Source organism: Clupea harengus, unplaced genomic scaffold (assembly GCF_900700415.2).
Source record: "Clupea harengus unplaced genomic scaffold, Ch_v2.0.2, whole genome shotgun sequence".
Lineage (NCBI taxonomy): Eukaryota > Metazoa > Chordata > Actinopteri > Clupeiformes > Clupeidae > Clupea > Clupea harengus.
In genome coordinates this window covers 1-21928 of record NW_024880289.1, presented here as the reverse complement: position 1 = coordinate 21928, position 21928 = coordinate 1, and the positions used below count along the sequence as shown (strand labels likewise).

Genomic DNA, 21928 nt, shown 5'->3' with positions numbered 1-21928 from the left:
CAGCATTGACGTGAGGCGAGGAGAACAGCCACAATGAAAAGCAAAATCATCAGTTGATTGATTTGCATCTTGTTCCAACTACTATCCAGAAAAAAAGAGAAGAGAAGCGGTTACATTACACAAGAGCAAATAGGGGGCGTGGCTGAGGTCGCCAAGCGTGTCTCCGTGGGTGAAAATAAACTCTGCTTTGCTTCTGCCTGTTGAAAACAAACTCAATAATCCATGCGTTTATTTTGACATAACCCTGCTTTTCTGTTCAGTGTACATATTGTTATACAGCGTGCAGCACACAGAAACCGTGCCAAAATGTCTTTGTATGGTTCATAGGACCACAAAAAAACGTAATAAGGGTTAAGTCGATGTAAACACATGGATTATTGACACTGAGGTGAACAGAGTTTATTTTCAGCAGGGAAAAGCCAAGACGCCTATTCCATTTTGGAGTGGTATGGCATGATTTCATCATTAAATTGTGATTTTGGTGATCATTGTGGCAAGTTCTCTTCACATCACACTATGAAAAGCACTAACTCTTGTTCATTGCATTTCCATGCTGCGCACTGTAAAACACTGCGCCGTGGAGATTGTTTCTCCCCTCATCCCAAAGTTGTGTTTGAACGAAATCCGCTTTGGGGCCTGAAAACGCTTTTTAAAATGAGATCCAATCAATCTGTGCGGCACCTCTTCCACTGCAGTGCAGGCGTGAATGGAGAGATAACAATTGAGCGGTCTCACAGCTATCCCTCTTTGTAAGTCTTTACAAATAACTCTTCTCTCTGAAGGCTCAGCTGAGACAGCGCTAGGAGGAGACCACACACACACACACACACACACACACACACACACACACACACACACACACACACTTACCTGATTGACCACCTCGAAGTAGATAGCCAGAGTGGTGCTGGGGTCTACGCCACAAATCTTCCACTGGCATGTACCGCCAGTGCCAATCTCCTGTCAAGGTGTGACACATAGAGAGTGTGAGGACAAATTGCTAATTAGAGATTTAATACTGTATTACCAATTAAATAAACACACTACCATTAATAAACACAATTACTACTACATAGTACGATTACAATATTTCCAATGGAGCACCTTTACCATCACAGTATTCAGCTAAACATTGTGATTTAGATAAGAAACAGGAGTACACAGTTTACAGAGCTGTTTGCTGTTCGAGAGACAGAGGAAAGGAAAAAGCCTGGAGATTAGGCAACACCTGTTACACATGCTAACTAATGCAGGTGATGAAAGGAAGAGAGCAGTGTGTACTCACATTTTCAGACACACACGGTCCTTTGGCATTTAGAGAAACACATGGGCCAATCGCTCCTGAAATCTTGACCTCTCTTGAAGTCTGAGAGCAAATCAGACAGGTTTGACAACATTAGGCACTCTTTGCTGGAGATCCAATGTTAAGGTGAGTCATGTTCTCACTTCATTTGTGATGAATACCGCCATGTTAACACTATGTTATCCAGCCCCTCCCCCCAGAACAATTCTGTAACACATTACCGTTTCAACTGAAAACAAAACAGAAACTTAAATATACCTTAATTTCTAAAGTGCCAGCGAAGGCCATCTTGAAGGCCCCTTGCACTTCCTTAGTAAAAACTCTCTGGAAGGTCTGCTTGAAGAGTGACGTGTTGAAGGAATCTGCCATGACCATGTAACCACTGCCCAAAGAAAAAGTGTATGTTTTACACCCATCATTAAAAACCAACATATCATCATAGAACTGGCTCCTCTTGTCCCTCAGAACAAGTGCGATCACGCCATAATGATGAACTAGTCACTATTCCACTGAATTTGCAAGTACATTTGTTTTCTTTTCGGCCAAAAGGAGAACACTACAACTAATGCTACAACTGAATTACCATGACCCATGAATTTCAGATATGCTTAATCTACTTCTACATAAAGCTCTAATAACAGACCAATCTACTTTGATGTAACAAACCCTGCTTCAATCCTCAATCAATTTAATGGCAGAACTGGGGGAGAAAATAGCTTTAGACCTCCACAATCCCTTTCCAATCACTATGAATGTGGCCAGCAGGACAGACTCTAATTTGGGTTACAATGGGAATGGAGTGTCCCTGTTAAGGTGCAGTACAGCTGATGTGACAGCACTCTGCCACTCACCCTGTGTAATTGGAGCAACACTTCATCTCACCGAGTCCTGTCTGGTCCAGGGCACAGGCGTAAATGTCGATGATGTGGCCGTTAGCTGATGCGCGGTTGGCCAGGGCTTCGTAGTGCTGAAATGTGCAGAGAGGTCGATTTAGATGCAATACATAGCAGAGCCACTTAATTTACACACTAAAGCCTATAAGCCTGCTAGGAGGAGTACTGCAACAATGTTACAAAGACAATGACTGATAAGAATTCAGGATCAACAACGCCTAATGACTACCATGATTAGACAAAGCACCTACTATTGGGGTTAAGGCAATTTGCATATTTAAACAGAAACAATGCACCATGTGTAACATCTGAATTCAGCTCAGAAAACAGATTGCATACTGAACGACATGAAACAAATGTGCTGACTTGTAGAACCTCTACTTCTAGTATGGTCTAGGAATCTCAAAATCTAATATCAAATGTTAAACTATTCCTCAACATAGCCGGGTGGCTTCACTGATAATGTCAAAAGAAGGTAATCAGTTCAGAGTTAAACTATTTAGGAGATGAGGCGGTCACCCGAGACTGAGAGTATGCTTACTTTTGTGGCCTTCTTCATGAACTTGGCATTGTCCTTCTCGATGTCATGCCAGGAGCGGATGGGTATCTTCAGTTCATCGCCCACCACCATGCCAGGGCCCTGGGTGGCTGGACCCCCGATGAAGGTCATGATGCGAGCGCCGGTGTTGGGGAAAGTACACTGCCATGAGGCATGAAAAGAGAAGTCAGAACAGTAATCACTAAATATTATTAAATATACTCTATACCTTAATAAATGTACTCTCTCTATATCATATATATATACACAGTATATATAGAGAGAGTGAAAACAGAAAACATGACAGAGCACTGTGACAATGTATTCTGGGACAAGAAAAGTTGTATTTCAGGATGAAGTTCTACTGCACTGGCATTTATTTTAGGAGCTTATGAAGTTCGCCTACAGGCATCTTTTGGTGCTTTTTTTATGCTTTTATGATGCTTTTTTGTGCGTGTCCTGCACCTGTGCCCAGCTTGGCCCTGATGTGCTTGGTTGAGTGTTTTGTCCCTCACCTCTAGCAGGCCAACAGCAATGGACAGCGCTACGCCCAGGGAGCGCAGTGGCCTCTTGCCCTGGGTGACAGGCCAGGGATCCCTCTGCAGCTCCCCCAAGAGGTCAGTTAGGTTCATGTCAACCTTCTGGACAGGCTGCAAAAACCTGGGCACAACAAACACCCAACTTCATTTAAGGCAATCCCTTAACTCCTGCACTAACATTGCTATGCATGCTTTGGAGAGAATAGAGATTCAGTAAAAAAGTGTGTCCTTCAGACTGTGGACTTAAAATGTATTCCGCATTTAGAGTGTATATCATTATTTCTCCAAGCCATTTTAGTCTGGATCATTTTCGTGCTCATTATTTAAATTCTGAAAGATCACACAGCAACAGTCCCAAGCATATGCTGGCAACAGCCCAGCCCAGAACTGAGAAATGCTACATGGATTACCTGTTAGAGAGAGGAACTTGTGGGCCTTGTGGTCCTCTTCCTGCCTGCGGTGCTGCTGGCTTGGTCAACCCAAGCATCTCCTACAGACAACATTCACAGCCAGGTTATAAAATACCTTTAATAACACCAGTTGCACTGTCAATGTATCTAAATCAGTGCAAGTTCAAAGTTACAACTTTAAGTATTTTCAAGAACAGAATCTGCAGCTTTCATCTGAGTTATTTAGATTTTTCATTTCTGTCAAGCTAGAAATCACCTGAAGGACATTTGTAAGGAGCCAAAGAGCAACCATGTGTAAACAACCTCACCTGTAGCTGCTTGGCATTGAGATCTTTAGTGCCTCTGAAGACATAGCTCTTGGAGATGCCCTCACATCCCAGCTCGTGCACCTGGATCATGCGTCCGAAGGTGATGAGGCCGACCAGGGCAGTGGGAGGCAGCAGACTCAGAGACATTTGCAGAGACTCTTTCAGCGCCTGCAGGTCCTCATCTTCCATGCACGTATCCACCACATAGAGGAAGCTCAGAGGCATTTGGGGACCTCTCTGTATACAGAAAATGTAGGGGATCAGAGCGAAGCAAGAACAATGGAAACTACGTTTCTCCAAAGTATCATCTAAGCATCATCTGGTGATGTGTGAATAGGAGTGACAAAACTCTGATTTCTACTCTTTTAATTGAGCATGATGAAAAAGAGTAAATCAACCGAGTCAGGCAGAAATAGACAGTTTCCTTTTTTGGACTGTGGATATTTTATCACAAGAAGAAAAGAAAAAAGAGAACACTCTGTGCTCTACTTTACCTGAACAACATATTCTATAGTGGAGAACTGGGGAAGAAGCTCAGCTGGTTGGTTCACTTCTGAGATTCCAGCATAGGTTGGTGGGAACTGGAATGAAGTCATACAAGAGAAAAGTACATGTTTGTGACAAATGTAAACCAATGTGCCTGAAATAATGAACATTTAAAAAACAATATACTAAAAATATAAAACATTTTGCATGCATGGAAATACCTGGTTCCTTTGGTAACAGAAGTTACAAGCCCACAGTTTGGCTTTATAATCCACTTGACTGTTTCAAAGAAGAAAAACAGATGTGCAAATTTAGAGAGGAAGAGCTGGACTTTATACAGCGTGTCAAGAAACATAATCGGCTGTTCCTACTCGGTTCAATCTTTCAGTACACTGAAGTGATTTTGACAATATAATTGACAGGCTAGTATTGCACAGCACATCACTTTTGCCTGTCTTAGGAAGAATAAAAAATAATTATTGTCTTTGTCGGTCACCTGTTAATAGGCAGGGCCCTACCTATATCTCTATCAGATAAACTTTGCTTATCTGTGCATCTCTTGGGTGGCTGTCAATTAGTTTGGTCCGTTCCCTGATCAGACTGTTCTCTCTGGCTTACTTACCACAGGGGGTTGAGCACGGCGCGACAGGTGGCACGACTACAGAGCACTGGCTCATACTGAATAGGGGGGAGGTCCGGCCGTTCTTTCAGAGGCGTGAAGAGAGAAGCAACAGGGACCACCATGCGGGTGGCCTCCAGGCGGCTAGAGGGCCAGACGTTCCAGCTAAAGCGCACACCATCACGGTCCTCATTCTGCTGGATGAACTCCTGGAAGGTAGCCATGGCACCCTCTGGGAACTAGGCTAGTGGTTGGAGAAGAAAAGCAAATGTTGCAACATCTACATTAGGACTGGTCATGAAGTTTAATGACCAGTAAAGCATCCATGGTAACGGTGTTACTTTTGATTCAAGTCAAGCAACACATACAGGGAGGGTAGGAGAGAAAAGGAGATCCAGAGGGCAACCTATTACTTTACTGCCCTACTTACCTGGTATACCCTTTGGACTTTAAGCCTGAGCAATAGCAATTAAAGTACTATGATATCACACCATAAATGCCTGATTTACCATTAATGCCACGTTCACAACAAATTCAAATTCATGGGTAGCCTGTATTCATGTAGAAAAACCCTTGCTATGTCCCAGGTACAGCATCACTAAAATCAGTCATTTGATCGTGTTAACATCCTCTTATATCTACGTCAGTCTAAAAATGTTATTCCCACTGAACTTCAACGATGTAATATTGACCTATGTGAAATTAAACTGGGATGCCAAAGAGTGTTGGGGTCCTATCTTGAAGTTGAGGTCTAGTTAGCTGTGGTGAGTAACGTTGGCAGAGTCAACTTAGTTTAGTTTGGTTGTCAAGCGACCAGTTGACATTATAGGTAATAGTAAAAGGTATAACCACCAACCTCACTTAAACCACTAATCACCCTGAGGAATTTCTTAACTGTAATATGTTTACAGCAACAGAGATATAGGCTTGTTGCAGAGCTAACGTAGCTGGCTAGCTCTCATACCTAGCTTACTAGCTATAGGTATCAAGAGAAAAATGCCAACACACGTTGCGAAGATAAATCGAGTAAATCGAATTACAGACTTCATGACAATGTGTTTGGTTACAAATGCCCCATAACCTTAACAAAGATAGCCTACGACATTAAACTATCTAGCTTATAGCAACCTCCGAGGTAGTCTGTGTTGAATCAACGCTGCATCCAACCGGTGACTTGTAACGTTAAGCCAGTAAAATGTTACGCTAGTTTAATGAAAACAGTGCGGATAGATAACGTTATCTACAATTTCATTCAGAAATATCAAAGCCACAAGCCATGAATAATAGTTAAGTAAGTCTAAGAACCACTAATATACCAGACAGAAAATATGAAGCACATACCTCTCGTTTTTTCTACACCGCTTTCACTGACAGCAAAGGGGCCCATGCACTACCCAGCTAAACTAACTTACGCCCAAGTGCTTACGTAGCAGCAGTCAACATGGCTGCGTGAAACATTTGCCACGTCGAGGGGTGGCGCTTTGAAAATGGTCCTTTCCCAAAATAAATTCTGGGGCATGCTCCGTCCAATCACATCCACGTTGTAGTTTCATAATGTCAAGTAATTTCAAGTTCAAGTCAGGGTAGAGCAAAAAAAAAAGCATCACCTATGCAGTGAGTGGAAAGTTAATACTCTTACGTGATTAATAAACCAAGGTGTAAATACAACCCACATATGACCATGTTTTGGTTTTAAACCACGAGTCCACATCTACAGATTTTGATCATTTAACTCTTTTCATCGCGGTATGGTTTCAAAATTATTTCAGAGTTGAGCACAGTACGGATGCAAATACACAGAGAATCCTCATTCTGTACACGATGAGAGATTAGGCAAAGGCCTTTCTGGATTAGGTCCCCTCCTCCTCCTTAACATCCCTTCAAAAAACAGTACACAAAAGCCATACAAAACAATAACGGTTAAAAATATTGCCATAAAAGTTTATTAGAACATAACACATGACAAAACTCTTGTCACATACTAATAATTTGCCACGGGTTCTGCCTCAAAACACAATTACAAAAGCTGTCTGTTTGCAAACAAAATGATGCCCTGATGATATACCATGATCAACTACTTTCCGGACTATGGGGTTTTCCAACGCAATTATTGTAAAATCACAGAATTTTCATTTGTTACAAGTACATAAGCCTCTGCATTATTTTTTACAAGTTATGAATTATATTATCTGAGGCAAATAAAGAAGAAAAAAAGAAGAAGAAAAAAAAAAAAGAAATTTGTCTGCCTGCCTTCCTCTTAATGTTTCACTCAAATGAAAATATCTTTATTTTCATTTCTACATCTTTATTTAAGGCTCTGAGGTTCACATGTTGTTGAATCCCATCATTCCTTTCATGTTGCCAGCCGCACCTTGCTGAAACTGCCTCATCATGGACTGCAGTCCTGCCATACCACCTAGACAACAGAAGAGGGAAAAATAAGAAACAAGAATATCCTACATCACAATAAGGGTATGAACTGTTGAAACATATTTCTGGAGAAATAAGGCATCATTTTATGGTTATGCTTAAGGTATTTAGCAGACGCTTTTGTCCAAAGCAACTTATACAACATTTGAAAAACATTACACACAACAATAATACCAATTTAAAATACAAATTTGAATAAAAAAAACAATCCATTCATAATAATGATGATAATAATAATAATAATAATTCAAAAATCTATTGTCTAACCATGCTTACAGTAAGTGTATATGAATGTCCCAGTTAACTGGCAAAAGCTAATCTTGAGTAGTCCCATCATAGCACACACTCAACTCTACATTATACTGTTAACGAGTGTGTATGACTATCAGTTAGGTCAGGGTAAACAGACTGGTTCAGCATACCCATGTGGTGTAGAACTCTGGGATCCATCATCTTGGCCATCTGTTGGTTCAACTTTGCCATCTGGGATGGGTTGACATTCTTGGACATATCACCACCTAAAAATGACAGCAGCAATATTTAGCACAGCTAAAGTAAAGTTAAATGATACTCGGAGTGTCCAAATGTTAGTCCAGAGAATAGTTTTCACTATGACAGTGACGGTGACGAAATTAAGTTCCCAGATTAATTAACCTGATAACCTACCTTTGAACAAGCCTTTGATGCCACCCATCTTTTTCACCATCTGGGCAAACTTAGTGTATTGAGTGAGCAGCTCCTGAACATCTCTGGTGGCTACACCTGCGCCACGAGCAACTCTCGCAATTCTGTTGGGCTGTTTGCTGAAGAGCTTGGCACCATCTTTGTTGTCCAGCTCTGTTAAAACCAATGAAAACATAATGACTTGTACGCATCTGACTTTCATTACCATTTCGACATAGAATACAGAATAGAACACAGAATAGAATCCTTCTATACGAGTGAGAGAATTTTCATTTAATTTCATTCACACATTGCCTCGCTTCTGGAAGGCAATGCTGATCTGTTTATGCAACATAAGATTTTTTTACCTTGGTCATTCATGCTGTCCATAATGGTCATCAGCTTCTTTAACCTGGCCATGGACTCCTGCTCATTACCTTTGCTCATGAAATCAGTTCCAAATCCTGGAATCATGCCCTGTAAATATGAAGACCAAGAGGTTAAATCATACATGATAAACACCTACCAATACAGAGTTGAATAGTTGTTTTATACTAAACAGAACAATTACATGTTATTTCATTAAAGACTACATTGACAAGTCGTCCTTACCATGATCTGTCCAAAGGGACCCATTTTCATGATGTTTTGGAACTGCTCATACATGTCTCTGAGGGTGAACTGACCTGGTTTGGAAAGATAATATGGGTTTATTATGGGCTTTTACATAGAGAAAAACACTAGCCCACAGGTTTGTTTTTCCACCCAGTCCTCAAAGATCTCTGCGTAATGCATTTAACATAAGCAGTACCAATTTGGGGAAAGCACATTAACTGTCATTTTTGAAGCATCTGGATCTTTCTCCAGGCTACAAATTGTCTGATAAAAGATGTCAAGGTGTGATTATATCAAGGGTTGTTATTCTCACCATGTTTAAGCTTGTCAATAAGCTCTTCGTTGTCATCCAGCTTCAGCTCATTCACCTTGTCTATCAAACCTTCAATATCTCCCATACCTGTATGAAAACAGTCACATACATTATATATAGTGTAATATTGCTTTATAATGTATTCACACACAGGCCTTAATTATTAATATTTCATTCAGAAAGTGAGTGCTTGACTAAACTTACCCAAAAGTTTACTGATAAAAGGTTGTGTTTTGAAAGGTTCAAAGTCATCAATATGTTCTCCAGTTCCAATGAATATAATGGGACTCTTGGTAGCGGCCACACTGTTGATGTCAAAAGAAACGGCTTTTAGGTTAAACCATTAGTGACAGACATTCACTGCGAATACAGTTTTTTTTTTTTTTTTTTTTTTTTACACGAAAAAACTATTCAAAAGCTAAAACTACCAAAACCAAGCTAAAGAGTCGCACAGAGGAATTGTACTTACGCACTAAGCGCACCACCTCCTTTGGCATGACCGTCCAGCTTTGTCACGATCACAGACGCCACATCCACCTTATCTTTGAAAGCCTTGGCTTGGGCCTCACAAGCTTGACCAATGGATGCATCCATCACGTACACAATATTATCAGGTTGCTAAAAGGCAGAGTAAGGAACACACACATGATTACATACTGTTATTCAAGTCTGACTTGGATACCTGTCATTTTCCACCTTCCACCAGTTATTCTTGCATGGCATCATGCGACACCTACCACAGCATTGGAGACCTGCAACATCTCCTCAAAGAGAGAGTCTTCCTGTTTGTGTCGACCGCTTGTGTCTACAATGATGATTTCAAAACTCTCGGACTTAAATTTCTCAACACCCTCAGCAGCTATGACAACAGGATCCATCTCTGTGTAGCTGTGGAGTAAAAAAAAAATCATTCATTTTCGTGCACTGGATTGTTCAACGCGGAATTGTTTTAGAATATTAAATGACCATATGGAAGTAGTTCAGTCATTGTCTTAAAAGGTAGACATTCAGGGGTGTGTGCCCATTGTTCGGGCATGCATGGATACCAATAACATGTTTTCCTCACCTCCCATAGAAGGGAATTCTGGCTTTTGTAGCGTTCTGTTTCAGCTGGTCAAAGGCACCTGTAACCCATGCACATTTAGAAAATAATCATTTTTCTTATAAAAAGCAAATGGCATTATATTATATCTGACCACATAAATAACAAACATTACCTGCTCTGAATGTGTCGGCACAGATCAGACATGTTTTCCAACCTTTTCTTTGGTAGTAGTATGCCAACTATGAAACATAAGGGAAGTGCATGGATGATACCAATTAGCTTGCAAAGTAAAGATTTTTTACACAAACATTGAAAGATTTTGCTGATCTCAACAGGTTTTAGAATTCCTTCCGTTTTATACAGAATGTGGACTTCAAACTGCCTTTACTGTTTTTTCTTGAAGCAGTGAGCAGAAAGCAGTTAGCTCTCTCCATACTACAATACAACGTAGAGAGCTGACACTCTTGGAAAGAAATTAGACGAGATTAGGCCTCAACTATTTTTACTATAAACAATGATTAATTTAATTTAGTGCAATCTACCTGGCTCCTCGTTTTCTCCTGACTTTTTTTGCTTAACTGACCATGATTAACGGTTTCTTCTAAGGTTGACATGATAAAACTATAAAAACAACACCTACACGTGATAAGGGCACATGGTATTACAACCAGTACAACACATTACTTGGACTATCACTGAACACTAGTTTGGCATGCAGTACCTTTGAACATGTTGTAGTTTTCCCACTGCCTTGAAGGCCTACAAACATGATAACATTATTTTTTCCCTTAGTTGGTGTCCAGGCCTTGACTCCAGGATCCACAAGCTGAGAGTATGACAGGGAAAAAATGGCTTCAGTTCCATGCACATGGACCAAAATTGTCTCATCACAATGACATAGTATCCTTAAAACAATGGCAGCAATTAAATGGTGCAAATCCACTGACTATAATGGATACATCTCTGTAGGCATACTATGTAGGAATTTCAATAAAGGAATATACAACAGCTCCATATTGAGGAATGCCTACATATCATTATCCTGGATATCTGTATTTCAGTCAATCAAGAGAACTCTTCAATGTATGATAAGAATCTATTAAGACCAACCTTGACAAGCTCTTTAAAAACAGCATGCTGAATCATTCGTCTCTTGTTCAAACCAGAGGCCATTTCCTCGAGGTCAATAGCAGCTCTATGAAATATAGCACAGAACATTAACAGAAGCCAGGAAACAATCAGAACATAATACAAACAGCACATATCTGATAATGGTACTTACTTGACATTTTCTCTGAGCTGCTTCACCAGCTTAATGTTTACATCAGCTTCCAGTAAGGCAGCACATACTTCTTTTAACATAGCATTTAGAACCTGGGGAGCGCAAAAGTCAATATTATACAGGTTTAATAGCCATACTTATTATAGTATTATTAGATGATTAAGGTTATCCTTACAGCTACTCTGATAATAAATATTATCTATGTATACAACGTTAGACCATCCCCAATGTTACCTCTTCGTTGATTATGGTGGCATTGCTGAGTGATCTCAGCGCCGAGGTTATTTTCCTCCCCAAGTCGGCTAACACCATGTTTGCGACTTAGCTGGTACCTACACACAAAAAAGGAAACAGTGCTGTTTTTTAGATCCTCGTTCTAAAATGACATAAAGCTGCTAGAACGTGGCGTATTCGTTATTTGACTATGTCGGCAAAAGTTACACTTTTTAAAATGTCCAACATTTACCTAAACAAATAAGGACATGTACAAGAAGGACACGGGCAGAAAGACAAAACAGGAAGGCAGACGTTTGACCATAGGGTGTTGTGACATAATGTTGGCTAGTTGTTAATCTACCAATTTACAACAACTTACAAGACAACACAAGGAAACGGCCTCGTCGGCTTCGATGTAGAGGGGGATACCCCCTGTTTCGCTTAACAGTCCCCTCCAGCCAGGGGAGACGAAGCAAGAGTCTTGGGTAGAACAATCCTGAAAAATAAAAACTACACAGAAACACAAACAGAAACTTAACGTAAACAAGTGCTTGGTGAAATTAAACACGATGATCCAAATAAAAAAAAACACACGTCTCAGACGTTGGCAATCACAAGACACAGCTGTGATACGCTGCAAACTGAGTAAACAGGGCCATGTTAGCCTGCTAGTTAGCAAATATGTTGACACACCGAATAAGCTGAAACGGCAGACAAGCTACTTCGACGAGCTAGCAGTCGCTAGCTACTATTTTTGCTAGCTAACGTTAGCTAGCGTTTTAAGCGAGCAAAGAAGCACAGACTCCGCCAAATCAGAAATATCCCTCTTTTCCAGCATCCAAGGTACATGTCGACCCAGTTGTGAACTTGAAAGGTTGTTGATCTTTCAGTCAAAACTGTGAATACGATACATACCTTTCCTTCGACTGTCCACAGCAACTACGAGTATCAGGCAATCATAAACGTCATCCCAATGGGTAAAAAAAAAATCCCATAAACCTCTTTTTACTTCCGGGTTAAATTAATCAGATAACCTTTCACTGGCAGTGAAAATGCTTCTGCACGTTAAAGTATTGGCAAAATTGAAACATTTTTTCAAACCACTGCTTGTACTTGTGATACCAGATAATTAACGTTAATCCTTCTTCAGTGAAATTCGCTTCTCTATCATATATTTTTTAAATTGAAATGATTTCAAGGTATACTCATTTAAGGTGGAGCTGTAATCTCAGATACATGACAAGTGTTTCTAAACTGTATTTTACCAAGACAGAGTCATACATGTAAATGTTGCTCTATCGTGATGTCATCTTTTGCAGAGGAAAGCATAATACGATCAGATGAACGTTCAACCTGTCACTGAATGGATAAGAGGTCCCTTAAAACATCCACGTGCCTTCGTCCGGGCTTGATTTGATGCCCCGTGTCGCCACTCGGTGTATTGAGTTAGGAAAGCAGGAGTTTTGTTCAAAGGAATTGAGATCCATGTGCCTTCTACAATGAACTGTTCAGACGCCAAAAAAGAAATTCTACGTGTAATATCCCAGGTAGAGCCTCGTGAGTTACCCAAGTTAATCGACTGGATGAAAAACTCAGGTAACGTTACAAGTCTAGTAGTCAAAGGCTTTCATCTATCTCTATAGTGGAACCTCTTGTCGAATTCTGTCATGTTAATCATATGCTTGACAACAAATGAATGACGAACTGACCTGTTGAAGTCACTCCGAACTGCACGAATTGTCCAACAATATCCTGAATTCTGTTGATGTAATCTGCTTCGCAAATTCAGCAGTAGTAGCCTACTAAATCAGGCCAAACCATGTAATTGGGTCACTCATTATTTCTTTACAGACGACTTGGATGACTATTTAATCGACAATCAAAAAGTGATACTTGAAAATATTGCAGAAGACCTCAGAACCTGTTTGCCACTAGAGGCTATGTTTTCCTCAGAGAGACTGGCTATTCAAATGGTAATACTACACAACCCAACCTCTGGTGACTTGTGCCTTTGTAATCGTATACATTTATTTTAATAAATTGCTCACGGCTAGTGAGAGATATGCCACTGTGCTACAACTCGCTTAGAAGCTGTACACCTTTCTTTTTTTTTTTAGACTCAGCAGAATCCCAAGCCTACTATTCATGTTGATGCATTCCTATATGATGATGAAGCAGTGGATTTGCTCTGTGAGGAGGGCAAGATGAGTAGAAACTACTGCCTCAGCTGTGGCTCCCAAACGACAGCTCCTCTTGGTGGGTTCACACAACACAAAGAGTAATCAACTGGATGAGTGTGTCAACAGCATGTCGTTGTCAAGTGTGAACTTCATTGTAATGATTCCCACCACCACCCATTCCCTATTGTTTACAGAATTTATATCCCACTCCTTCTCCATTTTGGAGCTCCAGTTTCTGTTCCAGCATGTTCTCCCAGACCTAACTGGGAAAATAGTGGTGGATGTGGGCTCAAGGCTCGGAGCTGTACTCTATGGGGTAAGACAACTGCTTTTCGTTATATTTATAGCAACTTAATCAAAATCCAAATGTTCACATATGATGTCTGTGTTCTTCAGCAGTTTGTTACACCAATACACACACACACAGACACAAATATTGTGGTGAAACCACTACAGATGATCCAGTCTGGTGTTCAACCAACCGAAGAGGGCACACGTCACCCCGCTACTCATTGAGCTCCACTGGCTGCTGGTAGCTGCTCGCATTAAGTTGAAGTTACTTATGCTTGGCTACAGAGTGCTTGCTGGTTCTGCTCCCACCTACCTAAATGCTCTTGTAAGGGCAAATGTTACACCCAGGACTCTGCGCTCGTCTAGTGAGCGTCGTTTGGCACTGCCGTCTGTGCAAGCACGGCAATCCAGACTATTCTCATTTGTAGTTCCACGTTGGTGGAACAAACTGCCTAGTACTACCAGAGCAGGGGCGTCTCTCTCTCTACCTTCAAGAAGCTTTAGATGACCCAACTCTTCAGAGAGCACCTCCCTTCCTAACTGGCACCTTGACTAGTGCTTAACTTGCACTTCAGCAGTTACATTCCTGCACTTCTTTTTCTTTCTATGTCGTTTTTCTATTTCTTATGTAAAGTAGTATTTATTGTTACACCAGGTTTTTATTGCTCTTAGCTTGACTGTTCTCTCCCTTGTACGTCGCTTTGGACAAAAGCGTCTGCTAAATGACTAAATGTAAATGTAATATTGGTATATAGAGAGTCTTAATTGGTTTTGCTCAGTCAAGTTTAGAACTAAATGAGGTCTGGGGTACTGTATAGAATATTTTTGACTCCTGTTGTTCCGTATATTCTCCTTTTCCAGGGGTATATGTACAGCTCAGCTTCGAGGCTTGTGGGAGTGGAGATCAGTGCGGAGTTTGTTCAGCTCCAGTCTATGGCAGTGGAAAAGTATGGATTCAGCGATAGAATTCAGGTAAATGGTTCATTTTAAAAAGGCAACAGCTTAAAAAAATCAATGGAAATATGGATTTCCACCACCGATGCCCCCAGGGTACACTCTGAAATGAAACCCAAAGTGTACATTACGTATTAGTATAATGGATTTCTCATTTAACCTACGGTTACTGTTAAGTTATTACTGTAATATATTGATGTATAAGATGATTTTCAAAACTGTCATGATGCCCATTATTCACCCATTCAGGCATTTGACATTCACCATTGTACGTTTTGTAGGCCACATTTCAACTACATAGTAATTTGTAGATTCGTAAGTCTAACACACTTTACACAATGTATGGGATGGAGCTACAGTGCCCTCCGCAATTATTGGCACCCCTAGTGAATATGAGCAAAACAGGCTATAAAAAAATATGTCTTTGCTGTTTATCCTCTTGGTCTTTCACTCAAAATATTCACAAAAATCTTACCTTTTCATTGAAGTAAAATTATTGAAAGAAAAAAAAACTGTTGACATTAAATAAATATTTTCCCCCAAAACATGTGTGCCACAATTATTGGCACCCCTAGAAAAATCTTATAATTAAAATCTAACTGAAGTATATTTCTAGTCATGTTTTACATTTTTAAGTTCACCTGTTTGATAAGGAACTCTTAAGAGGTCAACCATGACTTCCTGTTCCACTGGTGTACAAATATGAGGTGACACAGGCCAAATTCCATTAGTCATTCATCACTATGGGAAAGACCCAAGAACACAGTGACGATGTGCGATAGAAAGTTGTGGAGCTGCACAAATCAAGAAATGGACCCAAGAAAATCTCTAAAGAGTTGAAAATACCCATTTCCACTATCAGGGAAATAATTAAGAAGTTTAAAGCGACAGGAGATGTTAAGAATCAGCCTGGAAGCGGACGTGTGTGTACATTGACCCCACGCACCGTGAGGAGGATGGTTCGACTGGAAAAAGAATCTCCAAGGATCACAGCTGGAGAATTGTAGAGGTGAGTTGAGTCTTGGGGTCAGAAAGTCTCCAAAACTACCATCAGACGCCACCTACATCACCACAAGTTGTTTTGGAGGGTTGCCAGAAAAAAGCCTCTGCTGTCAATCAACTACAAACTAAAGCGCCTACAGTTTGCCAAATGTAAGTCAGACTTTCAATGGGGCCGAGTTATATGGTCAGATGAGACCAAAATAAAGCTTTTTGGCAACAAACATCAAAGGTGGTTTTGGCGTAGACAGAAACATAGCCATACAGAAAAGACCCCCATACCCAATGTGAAGTATGGTGGCGGATCTTTAATGTTGTGGGGCTGTTTTTCTTCCAAAGGCCCTGGACATCTTGTTAGGATACATGGTATCATGGACTCCATCAAATACCAGCAGATATTATATGAAAACCTAACAGCCCCCTCCAGTAAGCTTAAAATGGGCTGTGGTTAGACCTTCCAGCAGGTCAATGATCCAAAGCACACCTCAAAATCAACACAAAAATGGTTCACCGACCGCAGAATAAAGGTTTTGCCATGGCCATCACAGTCCCCCGACTTAAACCCCATAGAAAATCTGTGGGATGAGCTGAAGCCGAGTCTACAAACGTTGACCTCAGAATCTGAAGGATCTGGAGAGATACTGCATGTAGGAATGGTCTCAGATCCTGTGCCATGTGTTCACCAACCTCATCACGCATTATAGGAGAAGACTCAGAGCTGTTATGTTGGCAAAGGGAGGCTGCACAATACATTAAATTAAGGGGTGCCAATAATTGTGGCACACATGTTTTGGGGGAAAATATTTATTTAATGTCAACAGTTTTTTTTTCTTTCAATAGTTTTACTTCAATGAAAAGGTAGGATTTTTGTGAATATTTTGAGTGAAAGACCAAGAGGATAAACAGCAAAGACATATTTTTTTATAGCCTGTTTTGCTCATATTCACTAGGGGTGCCAATAATTGCGGAGGGCACTGTATGGTGGGTTGGCAGATGATCAACAGAAGGATTTGTTATCATTGCAAAGTAACTATATTAGAATTTTATAAATGTCTGCCCAGGTATTATATCTCTGATTTCTATGAATAGGTTATCCATGCAGATATCTGCACTCAGGCCGCACTCCTCCAAGAAGCTGATGTGCTCATTATGAACAATGTGTTTGAATACTTCTTGGACCTCAATGGGCAAATGTTGTAAGTTCAGGAATAATTAAACATCCTATTCGATTTCTATTTATAAAGGACATTGATTCATGTTATGTTAAGATACAACCTTGTACAAGCTATGGCTTCCTTTTTTCCTCAGAGCATGGCAATACATTTGTCAGAATTTTCGCAAGAAAAATAGTCTGTTGGTGACTGTTCCAAGTATTCAGGAAGCTTTCACTAAACTCAAGGGAAATGATGTAAGTATTTACTTGTGCATACATGATGAGGTAGAAAATCAAATGTTGTACAAGGACTTTGTGGCATTAGTTAATGTATAGTGGGTTTTGGGTACTTTTTGTACCAAACAACCCAATGGTTTATGTGTATTATTTGCCATCAGTCTTAAAATAATAACCCCTAATTGAAATGCAACAAGACATTGATTAAAAAAATATCTTGCCATCTTCAGGTGTCTTTTTATGGGTTTTAAGCCACTTTAGCACTATCTTGATTTTGGGTCATGCTGAAGGGTGAACCTCCTGACTTAGGCAGTATGTAGCAGTTTTTCTCAAGGCATTCTGTGGATTTTGAAACATTTCATCCCTCCCTTTGTCTGTCCAGTCTCCTCATCTCTGCCACAAAGAACCCTTATTGTTTGTTCCCGCCACCACAGTTCATCACTACAGGGATGATATTGGTGGTGACGAGCTCTACATATTTTTGTATAGATCTGGCAAGAGAGTTAAAGGTCCATGACTCTGGCGAGAGGTTGGTGATATTTGAGCTCAACTGCCAATCAAAGAATGAAAATGAAAAGCCTTTAAAGCCTAAACAGTTCAACTTTTTCATCATCAGGCTTGAGTCTCTGAGCCCTCTAAGCATACTCCAGGCAGACAATGAGCTTTTGTTTATCCACTCTACCATAATGTCTTGATTGATGAAATGCTTCAGAGATGGTTGTTCTTCCTGGAAGATCCCCCAGCCCCACACAAATTTGGTGAAGCTTTCTTACGGTGTCAGCTGGCTTCCCTAACCATTGCCCTTGTTGCCTGTGACTAAAGTTGGCTGGACGGTGTGGGTCTGTCTGTCCAGTTAGTGGACTTTGTCACTTGAGTTGGTAGTTGAGTTTTTTGAAAAAACAACATTACCATAACGTAGAATGGTGTGAATACTTATGGAAATGACTTAATGATTTAATTTTGACAAATAAGAAATTCTGTGGTGTCCATGAACCCTGGTGCAAGTTCACTTGCTGCATCAGTTTTGTTCCTTCACTGCTTTCATTTAAAATGTTCCTGATGTGTCCCATGTTCTGCTCTTGCTTGTATGCTTAAGCCGTGCTTTAAAGTAAAACATTTTTGAAGTAAAACCATTAAATTCGGAATTTCTACTTGTATAAGTAAAACGTTAGCAAGATATTTGATTGCTCCAATAGTATGATATCCCTGCTTATCATTGAAGAAATATTTGGGGATATGTATTTCTCAATTAGTTTTCTGTCAGGACACATTTTAAAACATTTTGAATGTCTAATTTCTGCTTTCTTTTTTTCTATTGCAGTGCGTGGTCGATATTTGCCAGTATTTTGAGGAAGTTACTGTCAATATTGATGCTTACCTCAGCAAAGACAGCGATGCAGATTCATTCAAGCAAATCCACCTCTATAGGGTGCTTTGACATTTATCATCTTGCCACTAGACTCACTTCCTTTCTCACACACACACACACACACACACACATACACAGAAGACTCGAATGACTCAAAAGTGTCTTGACATTTTTTAAATTGTGATTGTAAATGGGAAATACACATTGATAACATTATGAATATGATATTATGGCCATAAATACCACATGGTATGTTTGTAACTGAAATTGTATTGATCCTTTACTATGACCCAAAATCTTTAATATGTTTATTCCACAATCTATACTGTCCTGTATTGCTTTCAATGCTTTTTATGTGTATGTTAAGTTGCAATACTGAAAGACAAGACAAGAATATGATTTTGTCTGTTTCTGGTCTTTTGTACTTTTTTGAACAGTGTCAAGCTACAAACAATAGCACTCCACATAAATCTACTCTCTTAAAAGTATATGATTGGTTAGGTTTTCACCTCTTTTGCCCTACACACTGGGTTCAATGCTGCTGTATGCATATATTTCCCCTTTACATTGGTTTGCACCAACGTACCACAACAAATTCCTCGTAGGTGAAAACCTACTTGGCAGTAAAAACCTTTCTGATTCTGATTCTGATTCTGATTCTGAAATGGCTTGTTCTAACTAGTCCAGAATTATCAGCCTAGATACAGGATGATGACAGGCATGAATCACTAACACACACACACACACACACACACACACACACACACACACACACACACATATATGGCAGTACATGGCCGAGAATGATATTTAAGCAAATGTACTTTTAGAATGAACATACGGTATGTTTGTATAGCCACACCGTTATGTCTTAGATTGACTGATGCTGCTAGGTATTTATTTTGTGAAATCCCCACTTCCACGCCTTTGATCCTTAACGAGTGTAATTTACATAAACGTCATTGGTCGAGCCCACGAGTGGCGGGATGACCAACCAGTAGAAGGATAGGCTTGTAGGGCAAACTCCGCCCTTACACGCTTCCTCATCAGTGAACTAGAGCGGATCAAAACTTGTCGTCAACACGCTCAGCCCGCCTGGAGAAGTGGGGCAAATCCTGGAGTTTGATATTTTTTCTCTGAAGCGGATTATCCTTTCTACATAGTGGTAAATTGCTAACATATCGATGTATATCTAGTTGATGTCGCCTTTTCTATTATTAACGAATACATTACAAACAGCGAAAGTGTGTCTCAATGAGCACATTTCATGTGGGCTGGATTTAGCTAGCTAACGTCACTTTTGTGTATGACTGAGTGGGACCGGGAAGCGTGTGTCACTAACAAAGGCTGGATTTCCTCTTGAAAATTCTCGTAAATTATCACTTTCATTCCGTACGTTACAGAGATCGCTGTCTTTTATCTATTAACATGGTTCATTGTAGGGTTTAATGACTTAATATTGCCCTTGAAATAAACACTTCTGACTTTCTTTTCCCTCCTTTTTTTTGAAAGTCCCGAAGAGGACAGACCAGAAGACACGAAGTGATAAAGAAAGATGCCGCTTCTTCACAAAAAGCCGTTCATCCGACAGAAACCTCCCGTTGATCTAAAGCCAGAGGAAGAAGTCTTCCTTTGCAAAGTCACACATGAAATCTTCAGAACTTACGAGTAAGACACGAATATTTTCTTAAATATTGTCTGATGTAAGCTAAACTTGCTAGGCAAGAATGGAAACTGTCCTGGAGAACAACAGAGCAGAAGTGACAGTCGGAGATGTGACCCCCGAAACAAAGTTTCATTTATTGTTAACAACTCTTTGTATGGCATGATAAGTTTTGTTATATATATTGTCGTTATTGGGTTTAATGTTATGAGTGTGATTCTGGCTAACATGTTTGTATAACAATAATATGTTCATTATTGTTGGATATACTAGCAGGTGTAACGTTAAGTCGCTAACGTTAGCTGGTTGGCTATGGTAGCTACAAGCGATGAAACTAGCTAGCCCAACAACTCACTCTGAACTCAACATGAGGCCTTGGAAGGCTAGTATGGAGCTAATATTGCTAGCTCGTCAACAGATTATCGTTAAGTTAACCAATTAAACTAGTAAGTGAGTTTGTGAGTAACGATTTTGTGTTTCTCGTAAGATTTCATGACTGTTCGGAGTGTGGGGTTGTTTTCAGCTTGGATCATAACATAAGGAGTCAAGATGTACAGCCAACAAGCGATCAGCTAACTCGCTAACTGTAACGTTGAATGTCGATTAACGAAGTTAGCTAAGCTCTAGGCAGGATGTTGTGAGAAACGTGGTAGCTTGCTAAGGCCATTGTGTCTGGCAGTTAATGCTCCATGCAAAATTAATTCGTTTGTGACTCCTGGCGAAACTCTTCGTCGTGTCAGTTGTAGAGGTTTCACCGCATCAGAGTTGAGCGATATTACTAGTGGTCGCGAAAGTTTCTGTACATTAGTTGTATCGTCAACGGGCCGGTCATAGATTACTTTATAACATAAAGTTTAACAACCCACTTAATTAGTGATCAGCCTCCCTCCATTGATCCGACAAACAGAATCTTGGTCGGAAGCAGACGGTCTCCTCAAATCAATTCCGTTTACAGTGTGCTTCCTAGCTGATCAGATGCCTCTGATCCAAAACAAAGGCGTTCTGCCCCTCATGCATCCACAGACTTAGTATAATCCCCAACAATTTTCCCCCCTAACTTTTTCCTCAAGGCCAGTGGGAATAATGAATGCAGAGCTTTTGTATATAGAATGTAATGATTTATGAAATGAAAATGTCTGTTTCATGAGCATTTTGTACTTCCTCTTCCTTTGAGACACTAGAATGCATTCAGATTCGATGCATTCGATTTTGGTTTTATACTATGTTTAAGTCGATTTTCTAACATGAACACTGAAGAAGTATAGTGTCTTGTCTGTGATGAAAAGTGATTTGAACACCCCAATGTGCTGCTATATTCTTTCTATGTATCCCCTTACAACTCATACTGTTTGTTCATTAATGTTTGTGTATGTCTGACTGAATTATCTATTGCAGTCAATTCTTTGAGAGGACCATCCTGTG

At 40.1% G+C, this 21928-nt stretch overlaps 3 protein-coding genes and 1 long non-coding RNA gene across 4 annotated transcripts; 2 read left to right on the top strand and 2 right to left on the bottom strand.

Moving 5' to 3' along the window:
* Window positions 1-499: 499 nt before the first annotated feature.
* Window positions 500-6894, bottom strand: LOC122131794 (protein transport protein Sec23A-like). The gene is made up of 12 exons (XM_042706473.1): window positions 6438-6894; window positions 5100-5340; window positions 4699-4756; window positions 4486-4572; window positions 3992-4228; window positions 3684-3763; window positions 3250-3394; window positions 2738-2896; window positions 2155-2270; window positions 1562-1685; window positions 1286-1366; window positions 500-960 (listed from the first exon to the last, which is right to left on the bottom strand). The coding sequence occupies exons 2-12, from the start codon at window positions 5318-5320 to the stop codon at window positions 538-540; spliced, it is 1731 nt and encodes a 576-aa protein (XP_042562407.1). The 5' UTR covers window positions 5321-5340; window positions 6438-6894; the 3' UTR covers window positions 500-537.
* Window positions 6895-7010: 116 nt separating this feature from the next.
* srp54 (signal recognition particle 54) lies at window positions 7011-12659 on the bottom strand. The gene is made up of 17 exons (XM_042706474.1): window positions 12576-12659; window positions 12040-12170; window positions 11679-11776; window positions 11445-11536; window positions 11273-11357; window positions 10884-10988; window positions 10335-10401; window positions 10184-10241; window positions 9855-10005; window positions 9587-9735; window positions 9322-9422; window positions 9118-9204; window positions 8802-8875; window positions 8558-8666; window positions 8193-8363; window positions 7949-8044; window positions 7011-7512 (listed from the first exon to the last, which is right to left on the bottom strand). The coding sequence occupies exons 3-17, from the start codon at window positions 11754-11756 to the stop codon at window positions 7421-7423; spliced, it is 1515 nt and encodes a 504-aa protein (XP_042562408.1). The 5' UTR covers window positions 11757-11776; window positions 12040-12170; window positions 12576-12659; the 3' UTR covers window positions 7011-7420.
* A 58-nt stretch (window positions 12660-12717) lies between these two features.
* On the top strand, window positions 12718-19486 carry zgc:109986 (uncharacterized protein LOC553566 homolog). The gene is made up of 9 exons (XM_042706475.1): window positions 12718-12859; window positions 12980-13256; window positions 13512-13633; window positions 13778-13916; window positions 14035-14156; window positions 14993-15103; window positions 17174-17280; window positions 17393-17492; window positions 18796-19486. Exons 2-9 carry the CDS (start codon window positions 13160-13162, stop codon window positions 18910-18912), a joined length of 915 nt encoding a protein of 304 aa, XP_042562409.1. The 5' UTR covers window positions 12718-12859; window positions 12980-13159; the 3' UTR covers window positions 18913-19486.
* Window positions 19487-19863: 377 nt separating this feature from the next.
* LOC122131793 lies at window positions 19864-21928 on the top strand. The gene is made up of 3 exons (XR_006152140.1): window positions 19864-20008; window positions 20356-20511; window positions 21902-21928. It is a non-coding gene; the product is annotated as an uncharacterized LOC122131793 (long non-coding RNA).